A 25980-nucleotide genomic window follows, 5' to 3' on the forward strand; every position below is an offset into this window, starting at 1 on the left:
ACATTGACTTGTCTTCATCTTAAATATATCTTATATTATACTATACAAATGACCAGTGAAGCTTATTAAATTAGTTCAACAGAAATCTTTCTTTTCAAAATATATAAGTTAAAACCCCTTTTACATAATAATAATAATAATAATAATAATAATAATAGACACTTTATCTTTTATTATTACTCTTGTCTTAAAGGATTTTAATTTAGATTCTGTTTATTTTGTGTTTTAAAAATGTTTTTGAAAACAATTAAAAAAAAAAAATTTATTTTAAATTAATATTTTTTTTTGATATTTTCAGATCATTTTGATGTGCTGATATTAAAAAGGATTTTTTTTCAAAGTAATTAGCATAAAAATAAAAGTTTTTTTCAAAATAAATAAATGCAAGAGCTTAGATTAGGAGATTATCAACAGGATAACACGTCATTTCACGTATGGATTGAACACCCTCACAGGAGAAATAATAATGCACTCAAGGTTAATTCTGGGATTTCATATATTTATATGTAAAAAAAGCTGACCTCGAATTCGACGTGTTAATTTTGTTTCAACGTGGCAATACACGTGGTCATGAGTGTCTTAAATCGAACACATGTGTCAATTGTGTCTCTACGTGGCAATACACGTGTCATGCTTGTCTTCAATTGAGGCCGTACGATCTCCAACAAAATAATCCAACAGCTGATACAGAACTCATAATCGTGTCTGAAGAAAGACAAAGCGTGGCAACCGAAAACGGTCACGAGCCCGCCAAAACCAAACGCCACGTCATCTATGTCCAATCATTTTCGTCCACGTGGAAAGAAACGGTTGAAACCCAGCCACCTCTTTAACCCCTCCCTTGCTTGCATAAGGAAGCGAAACAGAAAGTATTGAGAAATAAAGTTAATCCAATCTAGCTAACCTTGCCAGAAGTTATGGAGGTCTCACGTGTTATTTCCCGTCAGTCACCCTGTTTCTCTAGCGACAGTGGATTTGGCAATCATCAGACTCGTTGTGAAGCTTTTTCGAGATCCAGAAGAATTGTGAATGGGTTTGGAGTTGCAAGCAAGGTTCATACTGGGTTTAGAGATAAAGGGCATTTGAAGTACTACTATGGATCAGAAGGATTAGTTGTGAGATGTGGAGGGAAAAAGAAAGACAAGGAAACATCAACAAAGAAGAAGTTGAAATTGTTAAAAGAATTGTCAGTGGTTCCTCATAATGATTCTGTCGATGATGTTCAGGCCAACCTTATCGCTGTATGTTTTTCCTTTTCTTGTTTTATCTTTTAGATGCATGTCTGAGATTTACTAATTCCAAGATTAAGTTTGTGTCATAAGTTGCGCTTCAGATTATTTGCTTGGTGGTGGTGTTTGATCTCCAAGAAGCCGAAATATGACAACTTTTGTTTGCTTAAGTTATCAAAAGGTCGAATTGAAGCTGTCTGCTTATTGGAATTTATGGAGATAGTAATTTAACATGATCTGAAAACCAATCTTGATTGTTTGATTAGTAGTTTAGTTGGGGATTAATCAAGATTTTATTGGGATTAATCAAAATTCAATCAGGATGTGTTTTTTTTTTTTAATTTCCCGTTTTTACCTGGGAAGATGTTGGTGATGAATGCTGAATAGCCTGTGCATTTAGATCAGAACAAATCTGTTTCTGAGTGTTTTTCGTTATCAAACTCTGTATGCAGGAAGCAACACAATTGCTGATGAAACAGTTGGGACAGTTAAGAGCTGAGGAGAAGGAGTTAAAGAGGAAGAAGAAAGAAGAGAAGGCGAAGCTGAAAGCTGTAAAGATGAAAACCATGCTTGACTGTGAATCATCCTCATCGTCTGAATCGAGCGACAGCGAATGTGGGGAGGTGATTGATATGAAGCGTTTGAGGAATGAAGCAGTTGCAGAGCCAATTATTGGGGAATTGCAATCAGTTGCTCAAGAAGAACCAACTTCAATCCTCCCGGCCTTGCTGACTCAAGAATCGAACGTTACAGAGATTAATGGGTATCATGATCATGGTTTGGGAATTCATGGAGAAGAATGCGGCGGTGCTCGAAGCACCAGTTGTAGCAATGCTATTAGGGTTAGTTGTAATCCCACAAGTTCCTCAATGATGTCAGGAACATCTGATAAGAGAATTGAGGTTTGCATGGGTAACAAGTGCAAGAAGTCTGGAGGTGTAGCGTTGTTGGAAGAATTTGAGAAGGCTGTTGGTATAGGGGGTGCTGTTGTTGGATGCAAGTGTATGGGGAAGTGCAGGGATGGTCCTAATGTGAGGATTTTGAAATCTGGTAATGAGGGAGTGGATGATTCTGTAAGGATTCCGGCTGCTAATCCTCTCTGCATTGGGGTTGGTTTAGAGGATGTAGATGTTATCGTCGCGAATTTCTTTGGGAAAGAGTTGAGTGTTGCTCTTGCAACTTAGCATCATCACCTTTTACTGCTGATATCCAATGTAGCGTTTTGCATCACTTGTGGCTTGAAATGGTGTTTTTCCTGCTTATGGCTTACATTGTTATTGGCATGGCCAGATAAAACTCTCTTTTCACTATGTAAATATAAATATTTTAATGGCAAAGTCATCGTTTACATCACTCTTGATTTTTCTGAAGGTCGCCCTTTCGTCTCTGGTAATCCGCAAGTAGTCTTAAGAGACATACTGCCGTCATATTCTGATAGCTTATGGCAAAACTTCGAAGCTTAGGTTAGAAAGAGTTTTAACTGTCTTAGTACACTTACCTCAATGTTTTCCATTTAAGATTTTACTGTAACAACACCATATAGTTTTGCAGAATGCTATTTTAACAATTCCTGATGTACAGTTCAAGGCCTGTTAGACTGTTTTCACATGCTACAGTTGATGCATCATCTCTTCCAAAAACTAGTAAAAAAACAGCGATTTCCAGCAGTGGTTGCTATACAAATGAATATCATTACACAACCATTTACAAGCCTATATCAGTGTAGCAGTCTGCAATTTGATTGTTTTAATTCAAGGGTCGTTCTCGTATGAGTGCTGACATGCACCAATTGACTAATAATCCCACTTGCGCAGAGAGGACTGGGGAAACAACCTGCAATATGATAGCAACACCATTGCATACAGCAAACAATGCATGTGCATGTATAAATACACTTCCATTCTCCATTGCAAGTCATTCAGTGCCTGGGGTATTTGAGCTTAGGCTGATGTTCAGAGTCATCCAAATTGCTACATCGCTTCATGTAAGTGTCTAGTGTTCTCTGCTTCGCAGGGCTGCTTCTCTGCTGGCTGGCTGAAACTTCCAAGGTTTTCTCTTGCCCATCGAGCATCTAATTGATCAATAAATAGAATTCAATTGCCTGAAGGCACTAAATCACTATGGATACCCCACTGCACTAAATCACTACAGATACCCTGCTACAAACTAACACTAAAGAAATGCCCAGCGCTTGTAAAATCACCTGTCCCAAATTTTCCAATTTGCTTTGAACAACATCCCTGAAGAAAAATATCATGTCAAACTAACAAGCATTGATAGAGCGAGATCATAACAAATGCCCAAAGCAATGCTCAAACATCTTAGTTTAGTTAAGTCTCGAGCCAAGTGTGACCGAAGTGAACATACCAAATGATGTCATCAACTGTGTCATTTGCTAGCAGGTAGTATATATTGACTGAAGAAACCTAGAAAGCAAGAACCAAATCATGTCAAAACGTTGGGCACATACAGGTAGTTGCCTGTAAAAACTTTAAACAAAATTTGAGTAAATGAGAAACTCCAGAGAAAGTAAGCCCCGTAACTTCATTTCTCAGAACTCGATTACCTCTCGAACTATGATCTCATACAATACTCAAACATGCTAGGATTAAAAGATACATGTGAAATCCATAAAAAAAAAAAAAAACTCAAGCAAGGGTTATCTAGATATTTACTGCAGTTTCATCTATCTAGTAAGTTGTGACAAATATAGGCAAACATGGGTGCCCTAGTAAAACAGGAAAAGCAGATTGCAGTTCTGAAGGGTGTGTGTGAGTGCATTTAACTTTACAAAGAGGCATCCTAATGGAACTCCAATGAATTGATTCACCAAATAAAAATGCTGAGAGAGATTAGCTCTATTGCTCTGGTTGCACTGTAAGCATATAGGAGGGTCTTGGGATCAAGTCCTGGCATAGTGCGTGTATTCGGAGAATGGAACTCAAGCTTATTGGTTCCTGAATCATTTGGACCAAAACATTCATGATCATTACTAACATGTCATCAAAAGCATCCTACCATGAAAGATTTAATGAACCATCTAAAGGAAACTACACCAACCCCAAATCATTAGTGCAGCAGAAAATCAAAATCATCTTTCCAGAGGGAGATTGTATAAATTCAGAATTCTAGATTGCCTGCAGATCATACACATAACCAGTACTCTTTCATTTATTCATCTACCGATGCTAAGGGCACCACCTACCATCCAAAAATTCCACCACCATGCCTTTGAAAAGTTCCAAATCAGAAAACTTATCAATGTGCCTCCACAACTAATTCAGGCCATGTTTGTTTCCCGGAAAGTAGTTTCCAGGAAACCACTTTCCAAACTTTCCTATGTTTGTTTGTCATCAGGAAAGTTGGTCAATGGAAAACACTTTCCGGTCAACGAAAAACACTTTCCAGTCAAACAAAAATTTTATTTAGTTTCTAGGAAAGTGTTTTCCCTTTTGGCTGTGTTTGTTTTCCGGAAAGTGGTTTTTGGGAAACCACTTTCCAAACTTTCCTGTGTTTGTTTGCCATTAGAAAAGTTGGTCAACGGAAAACACTTTCCAGTCAAAGGAAAATTTGATTTGGTTTTCAGGAAAGTGTTTTCCTGGAAAATTTGGGCGGAAAACACTTTCCGGAAGTTGTGAAAAATTTAGAAATGTCATTATTTGTTGATTATATCAAATTTGATCCTCAAACTTTTGATTGCTATATATAATTTGTTTTGAATATTTATTTTTCAATTTCATCTCTTAAAATTTAATTTTTATATTAATTTTGGTCCTTATTTTTATAATTGCTATTTGCTTTTTTCTTATCATTTTTTTATTGAAATTTTTTATCTATCAAATTTGGTCCTCATTCTTTTGATTGTTACTTATTTTATTTGAAATAATTTATAAAATGTTAATTATTATTATTTTAATTTCTTCATCTTTCATTTTTTTTTTAATTTTTTAGATTTGATCTCTATTAATTTTATTTGAGATAATTTATGAAATTATATTTTTTTTTTCAATTTCATTCTCATTCAACTTTTTAATTTGTAAGATTTGTTCCTCATTATTTTAATAAACTTGAGAAAAATAAAACATTAATAAGTTATTTTCCAGCTAATTTTCCATGACATAACCAAACACTAGAAAGTGTTTTCCAACTTATTTTCCATTACACTACCAAACATCGGAAAATACTTTCCCGGAATTCACTTTCCAGCAAACAAACAGGGCCTCAGTTGCACAAGCAACTATCCACAGCAATGTAATGCATGTGCAAGCTCTTACTCGTTACCACCATTTAGCACAGAACACTAAGCAGCATATTTTGAGAGCTCAGTAAGAAAAACTAATGTGGAATTACAGTAAATTGGAAAATCATACATCCAATCCCTAGTATTAGGTTAAAGCCTAAGCAAGCTAATACAAGGCTTCCAATTGTTGTATGATTGATTACCAGACCAAACAAAATCTCACCATACTAAATGCAGTGTTCTGATTCTTAATCAAACAAATCAGCCTATTGCAAAGTGAACCAGCACCAAATTATACCCTTAACAGAATTGATAACAATGTATATTAATGGTTTTATATAAATCTAGAAATAACATCCATGGTTGACTGTAGTTTACCTGACCAATCCTGTGAGCACGGTCTTCCGCTTGAATTAGGTCACCTGGTGTCCAAGACAATTCCGCAAAAATAACAGTGCTTGCAGCTGTTAAAGTTAACCCAACACCTCCAGCTCTAATAGATAGCTTCACAAATACATTTTCACAGATAAACCATAACAACTCAACGCACAACTTGCACCAAAATTCAGTCAATTTGAAACATAGTATCAAGAGTAATGCTAATCTTACCCAATACTCTTCCGAAAAAATCTAATGCATTGAAGGGAATGGATCCCATAAATCCAATGGTTGAAATTTTATGGGAGGTGATTTTGGGAAGAATAGCATCACAATATAGCATCAATATTAAGGTACAAAAATAAAAGGCAAGTAAATAAATGAAACAAATTGGCATACCACTGCTGCCTTGATAGCATCCTTTTCCTGAAAATCAGTTACCAATGCTTGCCTTGAAGCTGCAGCGGTTTTGCCATCAATTCGGATGCAGCCCACTTTTTTTTTCTGGAATTTAGAAGATCTCATAAGAATAAATCGATGCAAGGAAAATTTCAGTCATATGAAAGTTGTATTACAAGAAGAAACTCATGTATTGAATCAATCATGGATTGATGGTGAGCAAAAATCAGAAACTTGCATCCTGCCTGCAAGGAACAATGCAACAACAGTGATTTAACCATTAAAAAGTGGACAAAGTTGAAAGCAATTTCAAAAAGTAAATAAACCTCAGGGCAGATGGAAAAATATTGAAAACAGTAATTATAACTACATCCAAGCTCACTTGGAGTAAAGATAAGGGGTGTGGTGTAAATTGAGCCAATCTGCTTTTACTTTCACATAAGATTGCACCATGGATCAGAAATCTGCTTTTAGTTAGTATTTCATAAGGACAAAACAATTGATTAATCAACTCACACTACCAAAGCCAAGGCTGCTACTTGGATGGGCTTCAATAGGAAATAGAATTTAAGTGTACTCCATACAGGTTATAGATCTTTCACACATGCTCCAGAATCTAATAAAGGTCCTAGAATTGTAACAACAAAATACAACGAGATTTGACACCTAGAATATTTAAGCTTTTAGCAACAGAAACTAGCATTACAAATAAGCAGACATTATAGTGAATCTGACTTCAGCATGATTATCATCAAGCTGAAAGCACGAGGTAGGACCATAAACCTACCTTCTCTTGCTCATAAGCAATAGAAGAACACCCCTGGAGAGTAAAGAAACATGCATTGAAGAAAGATAAAGAGAATGAAATCACCTCAATGACAGTTCCCAGATAATCTAGAACTCCAGATATCTTGGCTTCAGCAGAATCAGTATATATCTGCAATTCAATAAAGTAGTGACAGGATAATGAAGTTGTGCAAGATGGGTAACGAGGACATTTGTGGCAAAAAAAATTGTCCTTGGTATTTAATGAAGTGAAAAAAAAAAGAACAAGAACGGAGATATGTCATTCTGATTTGATAGTACATGTACAAACAGGGAACGTGCACATATTACACTTAAATGATGAAGATGAAGTAGGCAATGATGACCATGCAATCATATCATGCATACCATTTCTAAGTAGATACCTTGTTAATAAGATTCTTCTCTGTGAATTTCAGTGATTCAACCTCTTCATCTGATGCACAAGCCTTAATTTTTCCTTTTACCACCTCCAACTACAAAACAGAATAACAATACCATTATATTTTTTTTTCCTTTCCTTTCCACTTTTGGATAGAAACTGTGCCTCCAACTCCAAGATACTCAATTGACTTTATAGAGCAAGCACAAGTAAGAGATCAACCACCAGTGAGTTGAATTACCTCACGGAATAAAGTATTGATTTGTTTCATGTCCTTTTCAGGCAAATCAAGGAATACCTGTAAATCAGTTGTAAAATTTTGTGAAGGAACCACATAAAAAACCATATTCTACATATTCATCTAATACAAATAGTTAAACAATGTGTCCATGGACAAGTAAGCAGAGGAACAAACATGAAAAGCTGAGAGAGCCACGGACAAGCATAATTTGGCATTTCTTCTGTATCATATTGATACTGATAATTAAATTGGAGAGTCGTGGACAAGTGTGAATGTATTAATTCAATGTCAATTTAGTGATAATAATTAACGATAATGCAATCTAACGTAGCAAAAGTCCAACAAACTCCCAAGAGTAAAAGTCAAAAAATGTTTAATTTCCATCACTGATAAGAATTTCTCCCACAGTATAGCTTTTTAATCCCAAAAAGTTTCAACAAGCCACTGACCAAAACTCTCAAACCAGATGAAAATCCTTTGCTTCATTGGACTTTAAAAAAAAATTCTTGAGTTAAAAAATCTTAATTGATGCTAATACTTCCAAGCCGTTTCGATCATGGAATAAAAATCAATCAAAAAATAGATTTTTTGCAAGGAGCAAAAACCAGTTTAAATTCTCCTAGCAACAGGTTAGGAGCTTAATTGGACTTAAAAACCATTTTTCTTGCATTAAAAAATCTTAATTGATGCTAATGCTTCCAAGATATTTTGATCATGGAACAAGAATCAATCAAAAAATAGATTTTTTGCTAGGAGCAAAAACTGGTGCAAATTCTCCTAGCAACAGGTTAAGAGCTAAATTGGACTTAAAAACCATTTTTCTTGCATTAAAAAATCTTAGTTAATGCCTAATGCTTCCAAGCCATTACGATCATGGAATATAAAACAATCAAAAAATCTATTTTTTGCATGGAGCAAAAACCGGTGCAAACTCCACTAGCAACAGGTTATGAGTCATATCAGAAGCAAAGGACAAATGAACAAACAACATACCTGTTGTCGTCGTTTCACAGGAAGCTCAGAAAGGACATCCTTTTTAAGCCTGCGTATCATCACTGTTGCCTTGATTAAGTTGTGCAATTCTTCATGGTTACTTGCACCTTGATAAACTCCAAATATTCCCTAGAAGAATAATACAAAGCAACAACTGTTGATTATCAAAAGGCTTAACAATATAATAAACTTTGTAAACCATGAAATATTTACTTACCCCCTTGCAATACCGGTTACCATATTCATGAACATTCTTGTATACATCAGGATACAAGGCTTCCAACTACAAAGTGTGGTTAATTTCATACAAAATCAATATAAAAAAAATCCTGAAAATCTTAAATGCAACAGGCTATCCAAGCATCATTCAAAGTACCTGCTTAAAAAGCTCTATGGGTCTGGATAAAGCAGGGGTTCCACTGAGCAATATTGCATATTGAGCTTTCTGAAATTGAAACTGTTGTTAATTTCAGTCACCAAGAATTGTGTGTGTGTGTGTGTGTGTGTGTGAGAGAGAGAGAGAGAGAGAGAGAAAGAGAGAGACAGAGGGGAGAGAGATGCTGGTGACTGACGTAGCTAACCAGAAAGTATTTCAAATAATATTAGTAAATTATTGAAAGCTTTCTATGTTCAAATACAATTTCACATGACCAGTCAATTCTGACATCAACAATGATGTTACATCGTATTCTTATTTGCTAATTGCTTTAAACCTCCATACTCACGGTTCAATATGTATATTTCAGCTCAGTACAAAATCATAGCATATCACTTCAGTGACTATGACAACTCATCCTTTGTTGAGAACTTGTTCATAAATACATAAGTGTGTCAGTGCGTGCACGTACATGCTATGCATGCCTGCTTCTGTGATACAAGAGAAAGCTGGGAGAACTATAAACATTTTGGAGAAGTGAGTTCATATACAATATGATTGCGAAACTTATTGTAAGCAATTACGGAGAATGACTTTTGGTGAGCTGCACAGCAGCACATATTCTTGCATTTTGCAATCCAATAACCTAACTAAGAGATGCAAGCATGTATTCATTTGTCCAAAGAGGACGACCTTTATAACTGGAAGCGAGGCAGTTGTCCTCTTTGCTTGAGCATTTTTCAGGAAGTGTGACTCGTCTGCAATCACAACCTGAACAAAAAAAAAAATATATTGATACAAGGACCAAATGTAGCCAAGTCATAAAGATAGAGAATACAACTTTGTTAAGCTCTATAATTAACCGACACCTGTAAGTGAATAAACACAGATATAGACATCTAGATTTTCTCATTAATTCATCAAGTTCAATTTTTTTGGCACATTACATCAAAAACCTTTAAGAAATTTAGTTATCTACACTACACTGATACAGAGCACCATCCTTGCCATGCTATTTACTAAATTTTGCAGGGAGCTAATGAAAAGAAACATTGTTCAATGTTTGATTTATTGCCTTCCTTAAGTAAAGATGTACATAGAGGAGATTAGGATAGTCAAACAATAGTTATTTTGAGCTCACATTTGAGTAGTAACACCGTCTATTCAAGAAGTAAATTTAATCTTAAGCTAATAATACTATCAAATTCATTCTTGCATTGTGAATTTTCAAACACATTTTGCTGAAAATTATTAACAAAAAGCAAAAGAATGTTCCAGCATTTTCTTGTATCATGCTCAATGTCCCCATTTCCAATAACATTAACTTTCCTCTTCATCCTGATAAACACTTCATAATTTCAACTTACAGATAATTGATCTAAGAAAATTGGACTAGTCTAATGAAGGTGAATGTATAGCCCAACTCAATAAACGACTTATTGGACTTACCTTAAACTCTGATGTCATTAATTTGTTCTGCAACTTAGGGACTGCATCATAAGAGATGATGTTAAATAAGCCATCAAGGCGAATAGTGCTCCTAGAACTTGATACAATATTGAATCCAGCTCTGTTAGATCCACTCGATTGCGATAAAACAACCTATTAACATTCAGTTGTTAAGGAAAAAAGAAAACAACTGTAAAGAACAAAATAAAATGAGAATCAAGTTTCCAGGTATTGAGAAGGAAATGAAAAGGGAAAGAAACAGAGGCAGAAGAGCAATGAGAATATGCTCAGAGTTATAGCTCTGACTATGGAAAAAGGAAAAGTAACCACAATATTTCAAAAAGGACTAAATAAAAACATACAAGTATATCTGATGAAGGAATATCAAGCCATTGGTGAATCGTCTGCAATATAGCATAAGTATTAGGCAACTGGGAAAATGCCTTGTTAGAAACTGCAACAAGCATATAGTTAAACACTTACTGAAGCCCAATGCAAACGCAAGGAAGAGGGTGCAAGTATTAGAACAGGCCAGGAATTACGAACACATGCTGCTACAGCAATAGCCTGGAAAAAACACGATAAATTCCATTTTGCATGATAGTAATAAGAATTTGTACATAAAAATGATTTAAAAGAATATAGCCTAATGGTGACTTTGGCAAAAGTTGAGTCTATCTGCTTAAGGTTTTAAGAGTTGAAGCAAGACAAAATGTCAATGAGTGTACCTCACATAAAAGAAATGGAGGTTAGACTGGGTGGGATTGTGGTGCCAAAATGCATGCAATTAAGGTATTTAAGCTCTATTATTGAAGAGAATGGAGAAATAGATAAGAACGAAACTCGTAGATTCAAAGGCTAGCTGAAGTGGAGAACCACTACTGGTCTGTCAAGCCATGTGTATGGAGTGAATATTAGGCATGTAACAAGATACCCATAAGATAGCGTGGAAGAGAAGTGCTTGCTAAGGTGGATGTGCGGTAACAAAATAATAGATAAGATTAGAAATGGGCATGTCTGCCAAAAGGACCATATACAGCACAGTGGAGATAAAATGAGAGGATGCCTTTAATGATTTGCCCATGTCTGACGTAGGCCATCAGAGGCCCCGGTTTGGAGAAATGAGAAGTTGACAGTGGAAGATATGAACAAAGGTCAAGGGAGAATGAAGATAACAATAATGCAAGTGGTATCGAAGGATTTAAATTATCTTTCATTGTGGCAGTTTTGTTTTATGATCGTACGGAATGGCACAAAAAAATCCATATAGCTGACCCCAACTAGTTCAGGATTACGGCTTTGTTCTTGTATTGCTTTTCCATTCTAATATCAAATGCTAGAAAACAAGATCAAGGTATCTACTGAACATAAGCTGCTTGAAACTCATTATCCAACTGCAAGCACAAAAGGAGGGTAGATAAATCTTCAAAAAATAAATTAAAACTAACATCCTCCAGTTAGCTTCACTATAATAAGAATCAAATAGAAAAATCAGTGCATATTACAGTTATAGAGCATAGAAAAACATGGATATCATCATATAGTGGACAATGGGCATTGCAGAAAGTTAATTTGATACAATGGCAAGATATCACAACAAACAATGATTAATAATTAGAACCTAGGTTCAGCTAGATACACAGCCTATATACCCTCATATAATTCATACAATGCTTGCACGCCAGGTAAGCAGCTACTTCTGTGAAGCTATTACCAAGAGCATTACCACAGTAACATACTCTTATGGAAGCAGCATGTAGCTTTCATAACGATATTGAAAGGATAGAAATAGAAATGAGTAGATAAATTGCCTGTAAAGTCTTTCCCAGTCCCATTTCATCTGCTAGGAGTGCGCGCCCACCATGTTGTAAAACAAACCTAAAGAGGAAAAGAAAGAAATAAGTGAAATGCAAAAGAGTCATAATTAAACTGTGTACTATCTCATATATTACAAAATAAACAAGGAACAGAACTTAATTTAGTCATTTGAAAGAGATAATAGATCAAGTAAAAATGAATAATGTGGGGAACTCGCCACGCAGATTAAGTAAAAATGAACAATGTGGGGAACTCGCCACGCAGATTAAGTAAAAATGAATAATGTGGGGAACTCGCCACGCAGAACAAGTAAAAATGAAAAACGTGGAAACACCCCATACCTAACACCATCCCGCTGAAAAGGCATAAGCTTTGATTCAATATGGTCTGGTATCCTGTCATACCAGTCTTATAAAGGGAAGAAAAACTCAGCAGAGTGAAGAAAAACAAAAGAAAGCTGAAGTATGTATAAACACAGTTACTCTAGGAGAAAGCAAAAACCAGAATCCAGTAAAACCATACAAAGTCCCCAAAGTTCTCTTCTTTCTCTGTATTTAAAATGCAATGTGTAGGATCAAAAGAAAAATTCAGAGCACCTTTGATTATCACATCCCAAAAGTTATATTACCATAAGAACTTTACAGTTTACACCAATTCAATGTTCTAAAACAAGAGATTTACTGTTATAATGAAGTTAAAAAAGAAAATCATCAATGGAAAGGCAACTTATAAATGCATTTATCAATATAAGATAGATTTGTATTTGCAAATCTAGCCTTTACCTCGAAGATCTGGAGCAACAGAAGCAGCAGCAATAGCACGTTGCACCAAGGTGTCTAACTTTTCTACCTTGAAACATTATGATACGACGGAGTGAAGTCATATAACAATTAAACAAAAAAAGTGTAAACATATGCATGGTCAATTAATAAGCACTAAGCATGATTTTAAGATTAGCTAGGAACTGTGCTGCAAAAAGAAAAGAGCTCATCATGCAATGTGTGAAGTGAAACATGAAAAGGAACCAGTGATGGTTCAACTAACCACCACTCTAACAATCAAATTCAAAATCATGAAGAGGAACAAGAAGGATCAGTAATCACCTCAACATTAAAGCCAGATATTTCACTAAGAACTTTTTCTGCTGACAACAAAGAAGATACTGGGAAAATCCACAACCTGCAGGTTCAATGACCAAGAGAAGGCTGCACTTAAGAAAAATTCCACAACACGCTCATGCTGGTCTAGAGTACTTTGAATAATGACAAACACACATGTATGCATATACATATATGTAAAAAGAGAGACCTTTCTTTTGCATTCCAATTGGCTTTGGGGACCTTGCGGAGAGCCCCTACTAGTACCTGGCATGATATAAAGCATAATGTTTTAGAAAAAGAACGGACTTTCACAAGCAATCAAAATGGGAAAAACAAATAGTACAAAGGCATGTAGGAAATCATTACAGGGTCGTATAAAAATTTAGCGGCAATGTTTCCAGTAGCATGAAGAATAAACTTGACAGAGAGCTTTGGTAATGCCTTGGAACTTTCAACTTTTTGAGCACAACCACCACATTGCATGCAGATAGGATAGTAGCAAACTGATCAGCCACGTAGTATAGTATATAACATAAAAATTTAAACTTACAACATTTTAATCCATAATTTGAAATAAAGTTGAATATAGAAACAGCAACCCTAAACCATAATTCAAGAAACCAGTAAAAAGCAGATAATTAATCAGAGCAGAGAATCAAGAACAGACCAGGTTTTGGTTTTGATACCGGCGATGATTTGGGCAAGCCATCAGGCAAAGGATCAACCTGAATTACGATTTTTTTTTTTAAAAAAAAAAGGTTAAATCTTTATACAATGAAGAAACAGAAAACCCTTAGAATTCCAGGAAAATTTGAATTAAAGGAGAAACCAAGAAATGGGTTGTTGAAATACTGGTGAGCAGTAAAGTAAGGACAGGTAAAAAGGTATAAAATTTGTGAAGAAAGGAGAAAAAAGGCGAGGACTTTACCTTTTTTGAAGGAGAATTAAAGATGGGTTTGTTGCTAAAATGTAATTGCTGGTTTTGTTGTTGATTAAAAGAAGAAGAAGCAGAAGGTTGCTGTTGCTGTTGCTGTTGTTGCTGTTGTTGTTGTTGAGATGCTATCTTCAGGAGAGCGTCTCTTTCAAGGGAATCAAATTCTTCAGCGCTTAAACCCCAGTCGTCGTCATCCAATTCCATTTTCTTTTCTCTTTTTTTTTTTCAAATTCTAAGACTCAAGAGTTGATGATTCTGATATTTTGACAACAAGAAAAGAGGGTTTTTCTCTTTCTTTCTTTTTTTTTTAAAAAAATGGATTTGAGAGTCTTTTTAGTTCAAGTTTGAGCCCGCTCTTTTTAGAATCAAGAAACCAAAATAACAAAACCCCCTCCTTCCCTTTCCTTCCTTAAAAAAAATAGCCACTTGTATATATAATGTCATGCCATCATAATATGGGCATCCTCTTCAAGCTTTAGCAACTTGGGATTCATCTAGGGGCTTAGGGCAGATACTATGTAGCATTCTCAAGAATGTGACACCCTAGCTAGAGAAAAACAAGAAAGGAAAATGGGATATTACCAGTAGTAATATATATATATATATTGCAGGAAGCGATTTCTTAAGTTAAAAGTTTAAAGATTAAAGTTCTCATCTTGACGTAGACATATGTTAATTTGATTGAAATACTATTAGCAGAACATAATTGTCAGTTACTTAGTGGCATTCACCATTAGCAAAATAGACAAAGGCTCATTCAAATTAATGTGTTCCTTTTCTTGACATCACATGGTTCATAGGTTATCTACATGGCTAGGATATGATCAAAAAAATTGGATTTGAAGATGGGTTTGATGAACTGAGGAACAGTATTTTGTACTGGAGAAGACATGTATATGTACATATATGTATATCAACAACAGCAACTTAAGTAAGAGACTGTATCCCTTCCCTCCTACCAATGATCTCCATTTATGTATTTGTGAAGCCATGTAATTCAGGCCATCGGCCATACAGATGATCAGGAAATTACGCGGTGGTTTCCATTGATGAGATTATGAGAGTACGGAGGCGTCTCCAGAGTTGTGGACAAAACAAGCCCCTGCTTTATGATCAGGACTAGTTGGTTCCAAATCTCTTCCCATTCCCATTTTTAGCATTCTATAAAGTGCTTGCCTTACCATTTGTTTTGAATATTTACCCCAAATATTGAAACTTGAAAGAAACTTTTGTGATCGAGCATGGAGTCGATCAGATTTCTTCTAATTTCAATCTGCATGGGAGCTTGGTTGGGTGGTTCCTTGTCTTCTGATGGGTTAGCGAGAGTTGGTCTAAAGAAAAGGAATTTAGACCTTAACAGCATACATGCAGCCAGGATCACCAGACCTCAGGCTACTTCCTTTGCCAGAGTAACTTCAAATGCAGAAATAGTATACTTAAAGAATTATCTTGATACTCAATATTATGGAGAGATTGGCATTGGATCACCCCCACAAATTTTCACTGTTGTGTTTGATACTGGCAGCTCCAATCTTTGGGTTCCATCTTCAAAATGCCTTTTATCAGTAAGTAGTGCATTTATAGTTGAGTATCAGTCAAGTAATTAGCTACTTTACTGGTCTTCTACCATTCAATAGGGTTATATGTTGTTAAACACCACTACCATGCAGATTACTTGCTATTTCCATTCCAAATTCATTGCAAGGCTATCCAGAACTTATACTAAGATCGGTAAATTAACCTTTGATCTAACCCTATATGTTTTCATTAATTTCCAGAATTATACATGTCTACTGAGCCTTACAGGTAACAGGTTTGTTGGATTCTTATTCAGGTATACCATGCAAAATTCAATATGGTTCTGGGTCTGTTTCTGGGTTCTTAAGCCAAGATCATGTCAAAGTTGGGGATGATATCATTATAAATCAAGTGAGTTCTGCTTCATCAAAGTCTTATGCTTGAGACTTGTTTATGTTTCTGCAGCAATAATGACCTTAATTTCCCGTCATATAGGAGTTTGCTGAGGTAACAAGAGAAGGGTTTTTAGCACTCTTGGGTGTGCAGTTTGATGGCATCCTTGGACTTGCATTTCAGGATATTGCCGTTGCAAAAGCTACACCAGTATGGTATAGTTCTAGGCTTCTAGCTCAATCTTAAATTATCGGAAACGGAAAGTGTCTGTCTTCTCTTCATAAGGGATAAAGGAGAGGAAATTTTAATGGATGCTTATGTGTTTGTTTCATTTTTTGTCTTAGATCATGATGCATCTAACTCGTAGATTGGTGGTCTGTGTACAGGTATAATATGGCTGAACAAGGTCATGTAAGCCAGAAAGTTTTCTCTCTCTGGCTAAATCGCAATCCATCGTCAGAATTGGGAGGGGAAGTTGTCTTTGGAGGTCTAGATTGGAGGCACTTCAAAGGTGACCATACATATGTCCCAGTCACTGGAAGAGGTTACTGGCAGGTCTGATGAAGTTAATAATTGGCGAATCTCTTTTAGCTTCTTCCTCCCATCAAAATAACTGATGTTTATCTTCTTAACTCGATTCTTCATTACAGATTCAGGTGGGGGATATTTTTATTGCAAACAATTCAACAGGTAATCCAATAACATTAACATATATATGATTTCAAGCGGTGCTGCAGTGCTATCTTGAAGTTTTTTTTTCAATGAACACTTACATTTGGTTATTGGAAAATGATTGTTCTAATCTTATCCCTAGATATATAGGCAAATCATCTCTAAATCAATGTTTGAGATTTTCAGGATTGTGTGCTGGTGGCTGTTCTGCCATTGTGGACTCAGGGACATCATTTCTTTCCGGTCCAACTGTAACTGTTCATGTCTCATTGATTCTTATTCTTAAGCTACTCTTAGTTATCAAAATGCTACACTTACCAGTTCTCATTTACAGCGTATAGTGGCACAAATTAACCATGCCATTGGAGCTAGAGGAATTGTGAGTTTGGAATGTAAAGAAGTTGTGTCCAAGTACTGGAATTCAATATGGGATTCGATGATATCTGGAGTCAGTTACTTTTTATACTTCTAACCTTCTTTTTATTGCACAATGGATTACTCTCAAGAAAAGTATCTAGGGCATTCTTCCTTACAAACTAACCCCCATGTCTGCAGTTAAGGCCTGAAATTATATGCGTTGATGTTGGACTGTGTCTATACAACAACAACACTGTTATTGAGACTGTGGTCGATGGTGAAGCTACAGATAGATTATCAGTGGATGAGGGTGGTGCTTTATGTACTTTCTGCGAGATGATTGTTTTCTGGATTCAAGTACAACTTAAAGAGAAAAAAGCAAAGGAAAAGATATTTCATTATGTTGATGAGGTGATCACTTTTTCGAGCTCATCCCTATTCTTTTTCTGTGGAATTACACTTAAAATGTATCTGTATGTTAAAGCTGTGCGAGAGGCTCCCCAATCCTCTAGGAAAATCATTTATCAACTGCGATGAAATCACAGCCATGCCATATGTTTCCTTCACCATAGGAAACAGATCCTTTCCTCTGTCTCCAGAGCAGGTGTGGGTTTTAACTTTCAAGTGATTTCTTGAACATTGATGGTTCATATAATAGTGGGAGTTGTTTTTTTTTTTTAATTTGTTTTGCAATTGGTTTAGTATATTGTTAGAGTTGAAGAAAGCTATGCTACTATTTGCTTGAGTGGATTTGCAGCTTTAGATATGCCTCCTCGACAAGGTCCCCTCTGGTATGTCACACCTCCCTCATTTTCTGCTGTAATGAACATACAGATCCATAAATGTAACATTGATTGATGTCTTATGCAATGCAGGATTCTTGGAGATGTGTTTTTGGGAGCATACCACACGGTGTTTGATTTTGGTAATCACCGGATAGGATTTGCTAAAGCTGCCTAGTCTCCACTGTATGCTAGTAGTTTGTATGCTAAAATGCATTTCTGGATCGGGTGTGCATTTTCTCTTTACTTGCAGCAATAGGGCGTTCTTTTAAAGCACTTTAGGACACTGTCATGTAGAATATAAACAATAATCTGAATTGGCTCCTTTTCCATCTCACTCTCGGAGCTTCAGTTTCCATGTTTTGAAGAGGGAGAAAATCCGAGGCAGGATTCTAGCATTTAGATGAAAGGTTGATAAAGGTATCACATAGGATGCAACATCAAAGATTAAAATGCTGGGGGAGATGCTAGCATGATTCAACACAGTAAATCTGAAGTTCAACATGATAAAGCATATCAGCATTTCAAGCTCCATTGAATGGAAATCATTATTGAACAATTGCATTGAAGGCGAAGCTTATCGTTCAGAATTAGAAGTAAAGACAGTCCCAACTAGCATAACGAACAAATGAAAACGCTTAATACATCTGAAACTTCTCCTTTGTTTTCTCAAAGACTTGTTCTGCAATGATGGCCTGGGTGCCATCTGCCCTCTTGATCTCCAACTGGGACTTCTGATAGAAGCTAGTCCCCCGCAATGCATCAGCAATAAAATCATCGAAGCCAATAGCAATAGCTGCTTCAGCCTTGGCTCCATAAACCAACCTCTGACATCAACACACCACAAAATCCATAATATGTCATGCACCCTGAACCACAGGGACAGGAAAGGATTGAGACAAGTGTAGGGAGCAGAAAAAACCTTAATTCGTGAAAGGTGGATCGCGCCAAAGCACATGGGGCAGGGCTCACAAGAGGCATATATTTCACAGTCAGAAAGCTCAATCTGATTGAGCTTTTTACATGCCTGGTAAAAACAAGGTCATTAAGAGATGAGGGGAAGCAACTTTCTAAGCCTTTATATCTGAGTTTCGATGAACATAACACCATCCATTCCATCTCAAGGAAAATAAAAGATCAAAATAATCTTTTTGGTTAAAAAATAAATAAAAGAAGTGCAAAAGAGCCTACTCTCATGGATTTTGTTTATACGGGGCAGATATTTAAGGTCTCAAATTGCCATTGTATCTGCTCACAGCCCAGCTGAGTCATGCCGGAACCCGGTTAAGTCCCTAACAGGGCATCTAACTTTTCAATGACTTGGTAATAGCTTAGCAACTTGTAAAGTTTAAACCTTCTTTTAGGGGGCCACACATTCTAGCTATTTGTTTTTGTGTTTACAGTGCATCTATTTTGAATTTTTTTTATTTAGTATTTTTAGATGTTTTAATGTGCTAATATTAAAAAAAAAAAAAATCTAAAATAAAAAACACTTCTGAACAGAATATGTTACACAATACTAAATGCACATGGGGGTGTTTGTCATTGAGATTGAACAAAAGTAAAATTTTAAAAAATTAAAAAAACACTTTCAAAAACAACTCTCAAGCACGTTCCTGAGCCCGTTTTTCTACACGGTTTGCTGCGTTTCAAGCCAGAAAACATCAATTTTTTATGCCTTTTGGCTTGTAACGCAGTTTTCAAGCTGGCCCTTACAAAAGGGTGTGCACCCAAACAGATCCGTTCATTCCATGAAGGTATGCAATATAATAATATAAGGCGAAGTTAAATGTAGAAAGAGCAGAAGAAGAAGAAAGAAACAAACCTCTCTAATGGCAGTGACCTCGGCATGGGCAGTAGGATCAGTATGTTTTAAGACCATGTTATGACAAGCGACAACAACCTCATCGTTGAGGACAACAACAGCACCGAAAGGACCTCCATCTCCACTGTCAACCCCTTTATAAGCTTCTTCAACTGCTTTTGTTAGGAACTTGTGATCTCTGTCCTGTACAGCTGATCAAGAGCCATCCAAAACAATAATTCAATTACCAGAACAAGCAGTAGTTATAACAAAAATCAAGCGATACCATACCTTCCTGATGAACAGGAAATGCAGAAGCCACTGAGATTGTTCCCTTCTTAGTTTCAACCACTGCAATCCAATCCAATCCAATGCATCCAAAACAAAGAAAATTAAAAAAAAAATCACAAAAGAGGGAGAGAGAGATCCTCAAGAATAGAACATGGCAAGCAAGCAGATCAGTAATGAGCCTAAAGAGAAAGGGAAAAGAGAATAGATATACCATCGGCTTCCTCCATGTTTGATGGGCTGATATTGATGTGATTGAAGATGATTTCTTTTCTAATAAATCTTCCAAATTAAGCTTGAATGGAATGGAAATGGGTAGATTTGGTAGCAATTCTTCTGTATTTATAAAATAAAATAAAGGGGGGAGAAGATCGAAAGACAGGACTGACTCTCTTCGTCAATTCTTTTGCGCGATGCGATGCGATGCGATGTGTAATGTCAAGTGTGAGAGATGTGGGGGTGGAGAGAAATCCATCCCATCCACTAGCATTTATTTTAATTTTTCATTTATTTCCTAACACCACGTTACCAAACCGACGCTTCAATGTAAATTAATTCTTATTTATTGAATTATTTTTTATTTAAAAATATATTAAAATAAATTTTTTTTATTTTTAAAAGTTAATTTTCATATTATTATATTAAAATAGTCTATAAACATCAAAAAAATATTAATTTAAAAAAAATAATAAATAATTTAAAATATATATTTTTAAAACTCGAAAACAAACATGCCCAAAACCCGATCTATCACATCGGTTTATAGATAAAAAAGTCAATTTAGATTGATCTATATTGATTTAAAAAAACATACAAAAAAATAAAATAATACTATCTTAATAAAAATAAAGTTAATTAATTGAAGATTGGGTTTTGACAAGATAATTATATGTATTCTCGTTTCAAGTTTAAAAGCTATAATTTTTAATATTTTATTTTTTTTCATTTGATTTTCTTAACTATATAAAGATGATTATGATAACAAGTAATTCAACTTGTGGTTGTGTATCATTTTTTTTTTTTAATTTAGTTCGTCAATATAATTATAATATAATTTAGTTGGCAAAGAATAATATGGATGAGATGAGAATGATGACGGAGAAATACGTGTCCTTATCTCTTCCAAATTTCCAACCTTTTTTTTTTTTCTATTATAAATGGTTCGTTGCTCAGAAATCTATGGTATTTATCAGAAGATAAATAGTTATATTATTAATATTTATTTATAATAATTTAACTTATTCAAAAAAAAATGGTGAATATTTTTTTGTGTTTATTTAAAAAACATTTGAATTAAAGATCTTTTAAACAATAAAATCAAGCATTATTCCAAGGGAAAAGGAGGCTGCATTGACACAGTGCTAATACTTTGGGATGCACCTCACATCAGAATTCACCAGATGACTGAAAACCATCATCCTTAAAGTTTAACATGGCTCATGGACATCCTTCAATGCCCACTGTTATTAAACCGAGCTTGCGAGGTAATTTGAGACCCGATTGACCCGCTCTTAGCTCAAGTTTGATATAAAAAAATATCCATTTAAAATTGATCCAATTAACATGACTAAAACACATTTTAACTCTTAAAAAAATTGTATAATGACTTGAATTTATTATAACAATATGTAAATGGTGTGGGAGAATCATTGTTCCTCCACACCTACAACATTAATTTACAGTGTTTTTTTTTTTTTTTGCATATTTTTTTTCCAACTTTCTCTCTTTGTTTTTTTTTTTCTAAAATTACTTTCCTTTTTTTTCCAACTTTGCTTCTTTTTTTTCATTTAATTTTTTTTAAAAAAATTATCTTTGTTGATTTTACTTTTTAAATATTGAGCTGATTAAAATTTTTGCTTTGTAATTTTTTTTCTTTAAAATACTGTAGATTGCTACGGTGTTTTCCCACGTAGTTTTTCTTTTTTATTTTTTTATTTTTTCAAAATTATATTTGTTGATTTTTTTTTATATTGAGTTGATTGAGAATTTAGTTTTGTAATTTTTTTCTTTAAAACATTGTTGATTGCTACAGTGTTTCTCCGCATGGTTTTTTTTATGATTTTTCCCGAAATTATCTTTTTTAATTTTATTTTTTAATATTGAACTGGTTAAAAATTACAGTTACAATATGTGAGGAAAGCACTGTAACTTTCCTTGCAAATTACTGTGCATTGCTATAGTGTTTTTTCTCATATGGTTTTTTTTCTGTTTTATTATGTTTTTTCCTAAAATTATCTTTGTCAAATTTATTTTTAAAATATGAAACTGGTTAAGAATTGCAATTACAAGTAAATACAAGTTTTTCCTCACAAAACACTATGAATTGATACAGTTTTTCCTCACATGGTTTTTTTCCAGTTTCTTTTGTGTTTTCTTTTTTTGTAATATTTTTTTTCAAAATTATCTTCGTCGATTTTATTTTTTTTAATATTGAGTTGGTTAGAATTTAACTCTGTAATAAAACTTAATCATGTGAGGAAAGCACTGTAGCTTTCCTCACAAAACATTGTTGAAAATTACAATTACAAGTCATTACAAATAAGGTTAAATCATGTGGGGAAGCACTGTAGCTTTCATCATAAAACACTATGAATTGCTACAGTGTTTCCAACATGATTTTTTTCCCTTTTTTGTTCTTTTTTTTCCTAAAATTATCTCTGTCGATTTGATTTTTTTAATATTAAGCTGATTAAGAATTTTGCTTTATAATTTTTTTTCTTTAAAACATTGTGAATTATTGCAGTGTTTTCCCATATGATTTTTTTATTATTTTTTCCAAAATTATCTTTGTCCATTTTTGTTTAATATTAAGTTGGTTAAGAATTATAATCACGGTAAAGCTTATGGGAAAAGCATTGTAGTTTTTCTCACAAAATACTATGGATTGCTACAGTATTTCTCTAAATGATTTTTTAATTGGTTTTATTTTATTGGGGAAAGCACTATAGTTTTCATCACAAAACATTGTCAAATGCTACAACGTTTTTCCTCATGGGTTTTTTTCCTTCCAAAATTATCTTTGTTGGTTTTTTTTTTAATATTAAGTTGGTAGAGAATTTAGCTTTGTAATTTTTTTTGCTTTTTATTAACAGAAAAACTAAATCATGTGGCGAAAGCACTGTATCTTTCCTACCAAAACACTGTGGATTGCTACAAATCATTTTATTCAGTCTCTAAGTTTTGATCACCAACACAACTTTTTTTTCCGTCATGAAATATTGGCTCCATCATACTTTTAGTTTCTATTACTTATCTAACGCTGGTTCACAATTATAACATTATTAAATATATTTATTTTATAAGTCCACGGCAGCGCGCAGACATACATCTCGTCTCATATATATCTCGACCCGGATCTTTTACCGAGGTTGAATTACTATGCACATGCCTGTGGCGGCTATGTTTTGAAAGTGTTTAAAATCTTTTTTATTATATATATAAAAGAAAAGAAATTGTCTTGCTTGCTGCTGTTACTCTGATTTTGTGGAACCAATACAAGTAGTACTTCAAAAAGTTGTCCCACTTCAACAACTTATAAAGATCAGGTGAACAATTCTTGATATCCTAATACATCTTTCTCCATTCCAAGCTTTCATACTTGTGGGATTTTATAATTTTGAAGACTAACCCCTTGTGTGTTATTACTGACTAAACGGTGATTTGCTAAAATTTAAATTTTTTATTACAATTAATTTTTATATTGTTTTGATGTAGTATGTTAAAAATAAATTTTTCAAAATAAAAAAATATTATTTTTATATATTAAAAAAATATACTTTAAAGAACAACAATTAACCCATTATTCTCGGACATCGGTATAGATCGCCACGACTTAGCATGGCATATAAAACGAACCTTTTGAGATAGCTATGCCACAGAAGTAGGTGGGAGGAGGTAGCTAGGGCTAAAGAGTGAAGCTTGATGTCCAAAAACAGCTGACATACAGCGATTTTTGAAGTTATTGATCTTCTTCGTATTAATTAAAACTTGCGAACCATACAGTACGAAATTGAGAATCACAGAATGAAATTAGTACAATTACACAGGCTATGGGTCGCAAAAGAAAAGAAAGCTGAAAAGGGTTCATAATTTTGCCTGGCTTCTGAGATTTTCCACGGCTTCTTTAGCATGGTCAGGCACAGGCAAGTTGCATATGAGAGTAACCCTTGACGATGACACCAATGATTTGGAGGACTCTGTGTTTGAAGGATCCGATAATTTCCAGATTCGCACATCCCACACCTGCATCAGCCATTAATAACTTCGTCGTTTATTTCTACGTTGGATCAGAGAAAGGAGGTGTAGGTGAAGTACCTGAATGGTTTTTCCAATACTGGAGGGAGTGGCCTCGGCGACGATGAGGTCTCCAACGTGGGCGCTTTTCACATGATTGATGCTCAGCTGAATCCCGGCCACTCTTTGCAGCCCCGATGCCAAGTGAGCTCCCAGGCTAGCCATCGATTCCGAAATCAGCGCCGATATTCCACCGTGTAAGACCTTGAACGGCTGATCGATCGCCGGCCCATTTCCATTCATTATTTCAAAACAAGAACAAGTATTCGATCAGGCAGGCAATTTTAACTTAATGAAATCAAATCAGATTCATTCCTTTTGTAGATATACATGTTTGTACATGAGAGAGAGAGAGAGAGAGAGAGAGAGAGACCTGAACGCACATGGGGTTCACAAGAAGGCGGCCAGTTACCCTTTGAGGTGACATCTCTCCAAATTCGAAGCCAAATGAATGCAAAGCTGCATCAACAACTTCCTTGTTGGAAGAAGAAGAAGAAGATGATGAAGATCGATCCATGAAGAAAGAATTGTTTGGAAGATGGACTGGAATCAATCAATTAATCATGGTTTGGTTTTTGTTAGGTATATATTAGGTATAATTAAATAAATGTCTTGTTACGTATTTATTAGAGAAGAGTTGAAGATTCTACCAAAGAAAGCCATCCCCAGTAATTCTTTGAGCTTTACACGTTGTCGCCTTGCTTGCTATGTTTACCGAGTCAAAACCCAAGCACGGATATATTATACAAATATCTTGATTCCTGCCTCTCTTTCTTTTTTTTTCTTTTTTGTTCTACTATTATTATACAGTTTATTAAAAAGGCTCAGTTACCTAGATATTTATTAATGTGAATTACAGCAGTATAATAACTGAATTATTTTTACTAAAAAATAAAAAACTTTTTAAGCATATAGTTGGGATGAGATTGTTTTTTTTTATGGGAAGTATTTGCTATTGAAAGAATAATTAAAAACAAAATGATCCATTCTAATTTCATTGGGGTATGGTAGGACAACCAGGCCCTAGACATTGGGGCATGATATAACTGTCAGACACCTGACACTGAGGTCAGATATAGTTGTCATACCTTAGGTGTCCGGGTTAGGCAGAGTAGCCAGATCTCAGGCTCCTGGGTCCGGTGTTATAGTTTGACCTAAGACTCTTGGGTCTTGTAGCCCCGCCTGACCAAAGACTCTTGAATCTAGTGTCAGGATCCAAGACTTTAGAGTCTGGTGTCCAAACTCGCAGTTCTTGAGTCCGACATCTAGACCCAAGGCCCAAGGTTCTTGAGTCTTGCGTTTAAGAGGGGCCTAAAGCTCTTGTGTCTGACGTTGCAGTCAGACTCACTTAAACTTGGATCAAGCAAGTTTAATATTATTATTAATATTAAAATATTATTATTTGTATTATAATAATAATAATTATTATTATTATAATAATTAATAAATTTGAAAAAATATTATTAATATTGAAAAACAACCATAAATTTGATTTGAAGGGTAAAATTAAAAATTATTATTATTACTACT

The 25980-nt window shown here is 34.8% G+C and overlaps 5 protein-coding genes across 10 annotated transcripts; 2 read left to right on the top strand and 3 right to left on the bottom strand.

Annotated features, from left to right (window-relative positions):
• The first annotated feature begins 840 nt into the window (after positions 1-840).
• LOC7496487 (diacylglycerol O-acyltransferase 3) lies at positions 841-2582 on the top strand. Its single transcript, XM_002314299.4, has 2 exons — positions 841-1241; positions 1682-2582. Exons 1-2 carry the CDS (start codon positions 918-920, stop codon positions 2411-2413), a joined length of 1056 nt encoding a protein of 351 aa, XP_002314335.2. The 5' UTR covers positions 841-917; the 3' UTR covers positions 2414-2582.
• A 278-nt stretch (positions 2583-2860) lies between these two features.
• Positions 2861-14902, bottom strand: LOC7496488 (uncharacterized). 6 transcript variants are annotated; one of them, XM_024609385.2, is made up of 25 exons: positions 14338-14900; positions 14077-14134; positions 13776-13864; positions 13618-13673; positions 13413-13488; positions 13092-13158; positions 12651-12717; positions 12303-12369; positions 10975-11058; positions 10854-10895; positions 10492-10644; positions 9736-9813; positions 9043-9111; positions 8884-8949; positions 8667-8795; positions 7674-7730; positions 7437-7526; positions 7118-7183; positions 6423-6491; positions 6247-6351; positions 6079-6099; positions 5848-5973; positions 3597-3655; positions 3433-3469; positions 2861-3300 (listed from the first exon to the last, which is right to left on the bottom strand). In XM_024609385.2, the coding sequence occupies exons 1-25, from the start codon at positions 14545-14547 to the stop codon at positions 3148-3150; spliced, it is 2094 nt and encodes a 697-aa protein (XP_024465153.1). In that variant the 5' UTR covers positions 14548-14900; the 3' UTR covers positions 2861-3147. The 6 variants fall into 6 exon arrangements, 5 of the variants coding, with proteins under 5 accessions (XP_024465153.1, XP_024465151.1, XP_002315473.3 ...); XM_024609383.2 differs by having other exon boundaries at positions 5848-6099; XM_002315437.4 differs by lacking the exon at positions 6079-6099 and having other exon boundaries at positions 14338-14899.
• Positions 14903-15365: 463 nt separating this feature from the next.
• On the top strand, positions 15366-18402 carry LOC7477206 (aspartic proteinase). The gene is made up of 12 exons (XM_024609496.2): positions 15366-15908; positions 16014-16074; positions 16178-16272; positions 16357-16469; positions 16641-16809; positions 16905-16944; positions 17113-17177; positions 17261-17374; positions 17482-17694; positions 17768-17887; positions 17986-18074; positions 18159-18402. The coding sequence occupies exons 1-12, from the start codon at positions 15585-15587 to the stop codon at positions 18241-18243; spliced, it is 1488 nt and encodes a 495-aa protein (XP_024465264.1). The 5' UTR covers positions 15366-15584; the 3' UTR covers positions 18244-18402.
• A 155-nt stretch (positions 18403-18557) lies between these two features.
• On the bottom strand, positions 18558-20632 carry LOC7496489 (guanosine deaminase). Its single transcript, XM_002315438.4, has 5 exons — positions 20372-20632; positions 20161-20220; positions 19891-20081; positions 18988-19092; positions 18558-18892 (listed from the first exon to the last, which is right to left on the bottom strand). Exons 1-5 carry the CDS (start codon positions 20385-20387, stop codon positions 18704-18706), a joined length of 561 nt encoding a protein of 186 aa, XP_002315474.1. The 5' UTR covers positions 20388-20632; the 3' UTR covers positions 18558-18703.
• A 3449-nt stretch (positions 20633-24081) lies between these two features.
• LOC7477207 (1,4-dihydroxy-2-naphthoyl-CoA thioesterase 1) lies at positions 24082-25140 on the bottom strand. Its single transcript, XM_002315439.4, has 3 exons — positions 24824-25140; positions 24472-24663; positions 24082-24399 (listed from the first exon to the last, which is right to left on the bottom strand). The coding sequence occupies exons 1-3, from the start codon at positions 24965-24967 to the stop codon at positions 24241-24243; spliced, it is 495 nt and encodes a 164-aa protein (XP_002315475.4). The 5' UTR covers positions 24968-25140; the 3' UTR covers positions 24082-24240.
• Between the last annotated feature and the right edge of the window lie 840 nt (positions 25141-25980).

The sequence above is a fragment of the Populus trichocarpa genome, chromosome 10 (genome assembly GCF_000002775.5).
Source record: "Populus trichocarpa isolate Nisqually-1 chromosome 10, P.trichocarpa_v4.1, whole genome shotgun sequence".
NCBI lineage: Eukaryota > Viridiplantae > Streptophyta > Magnoliopsida > Malpighiales > Salicaceae > Populus > Populus trichocarpa.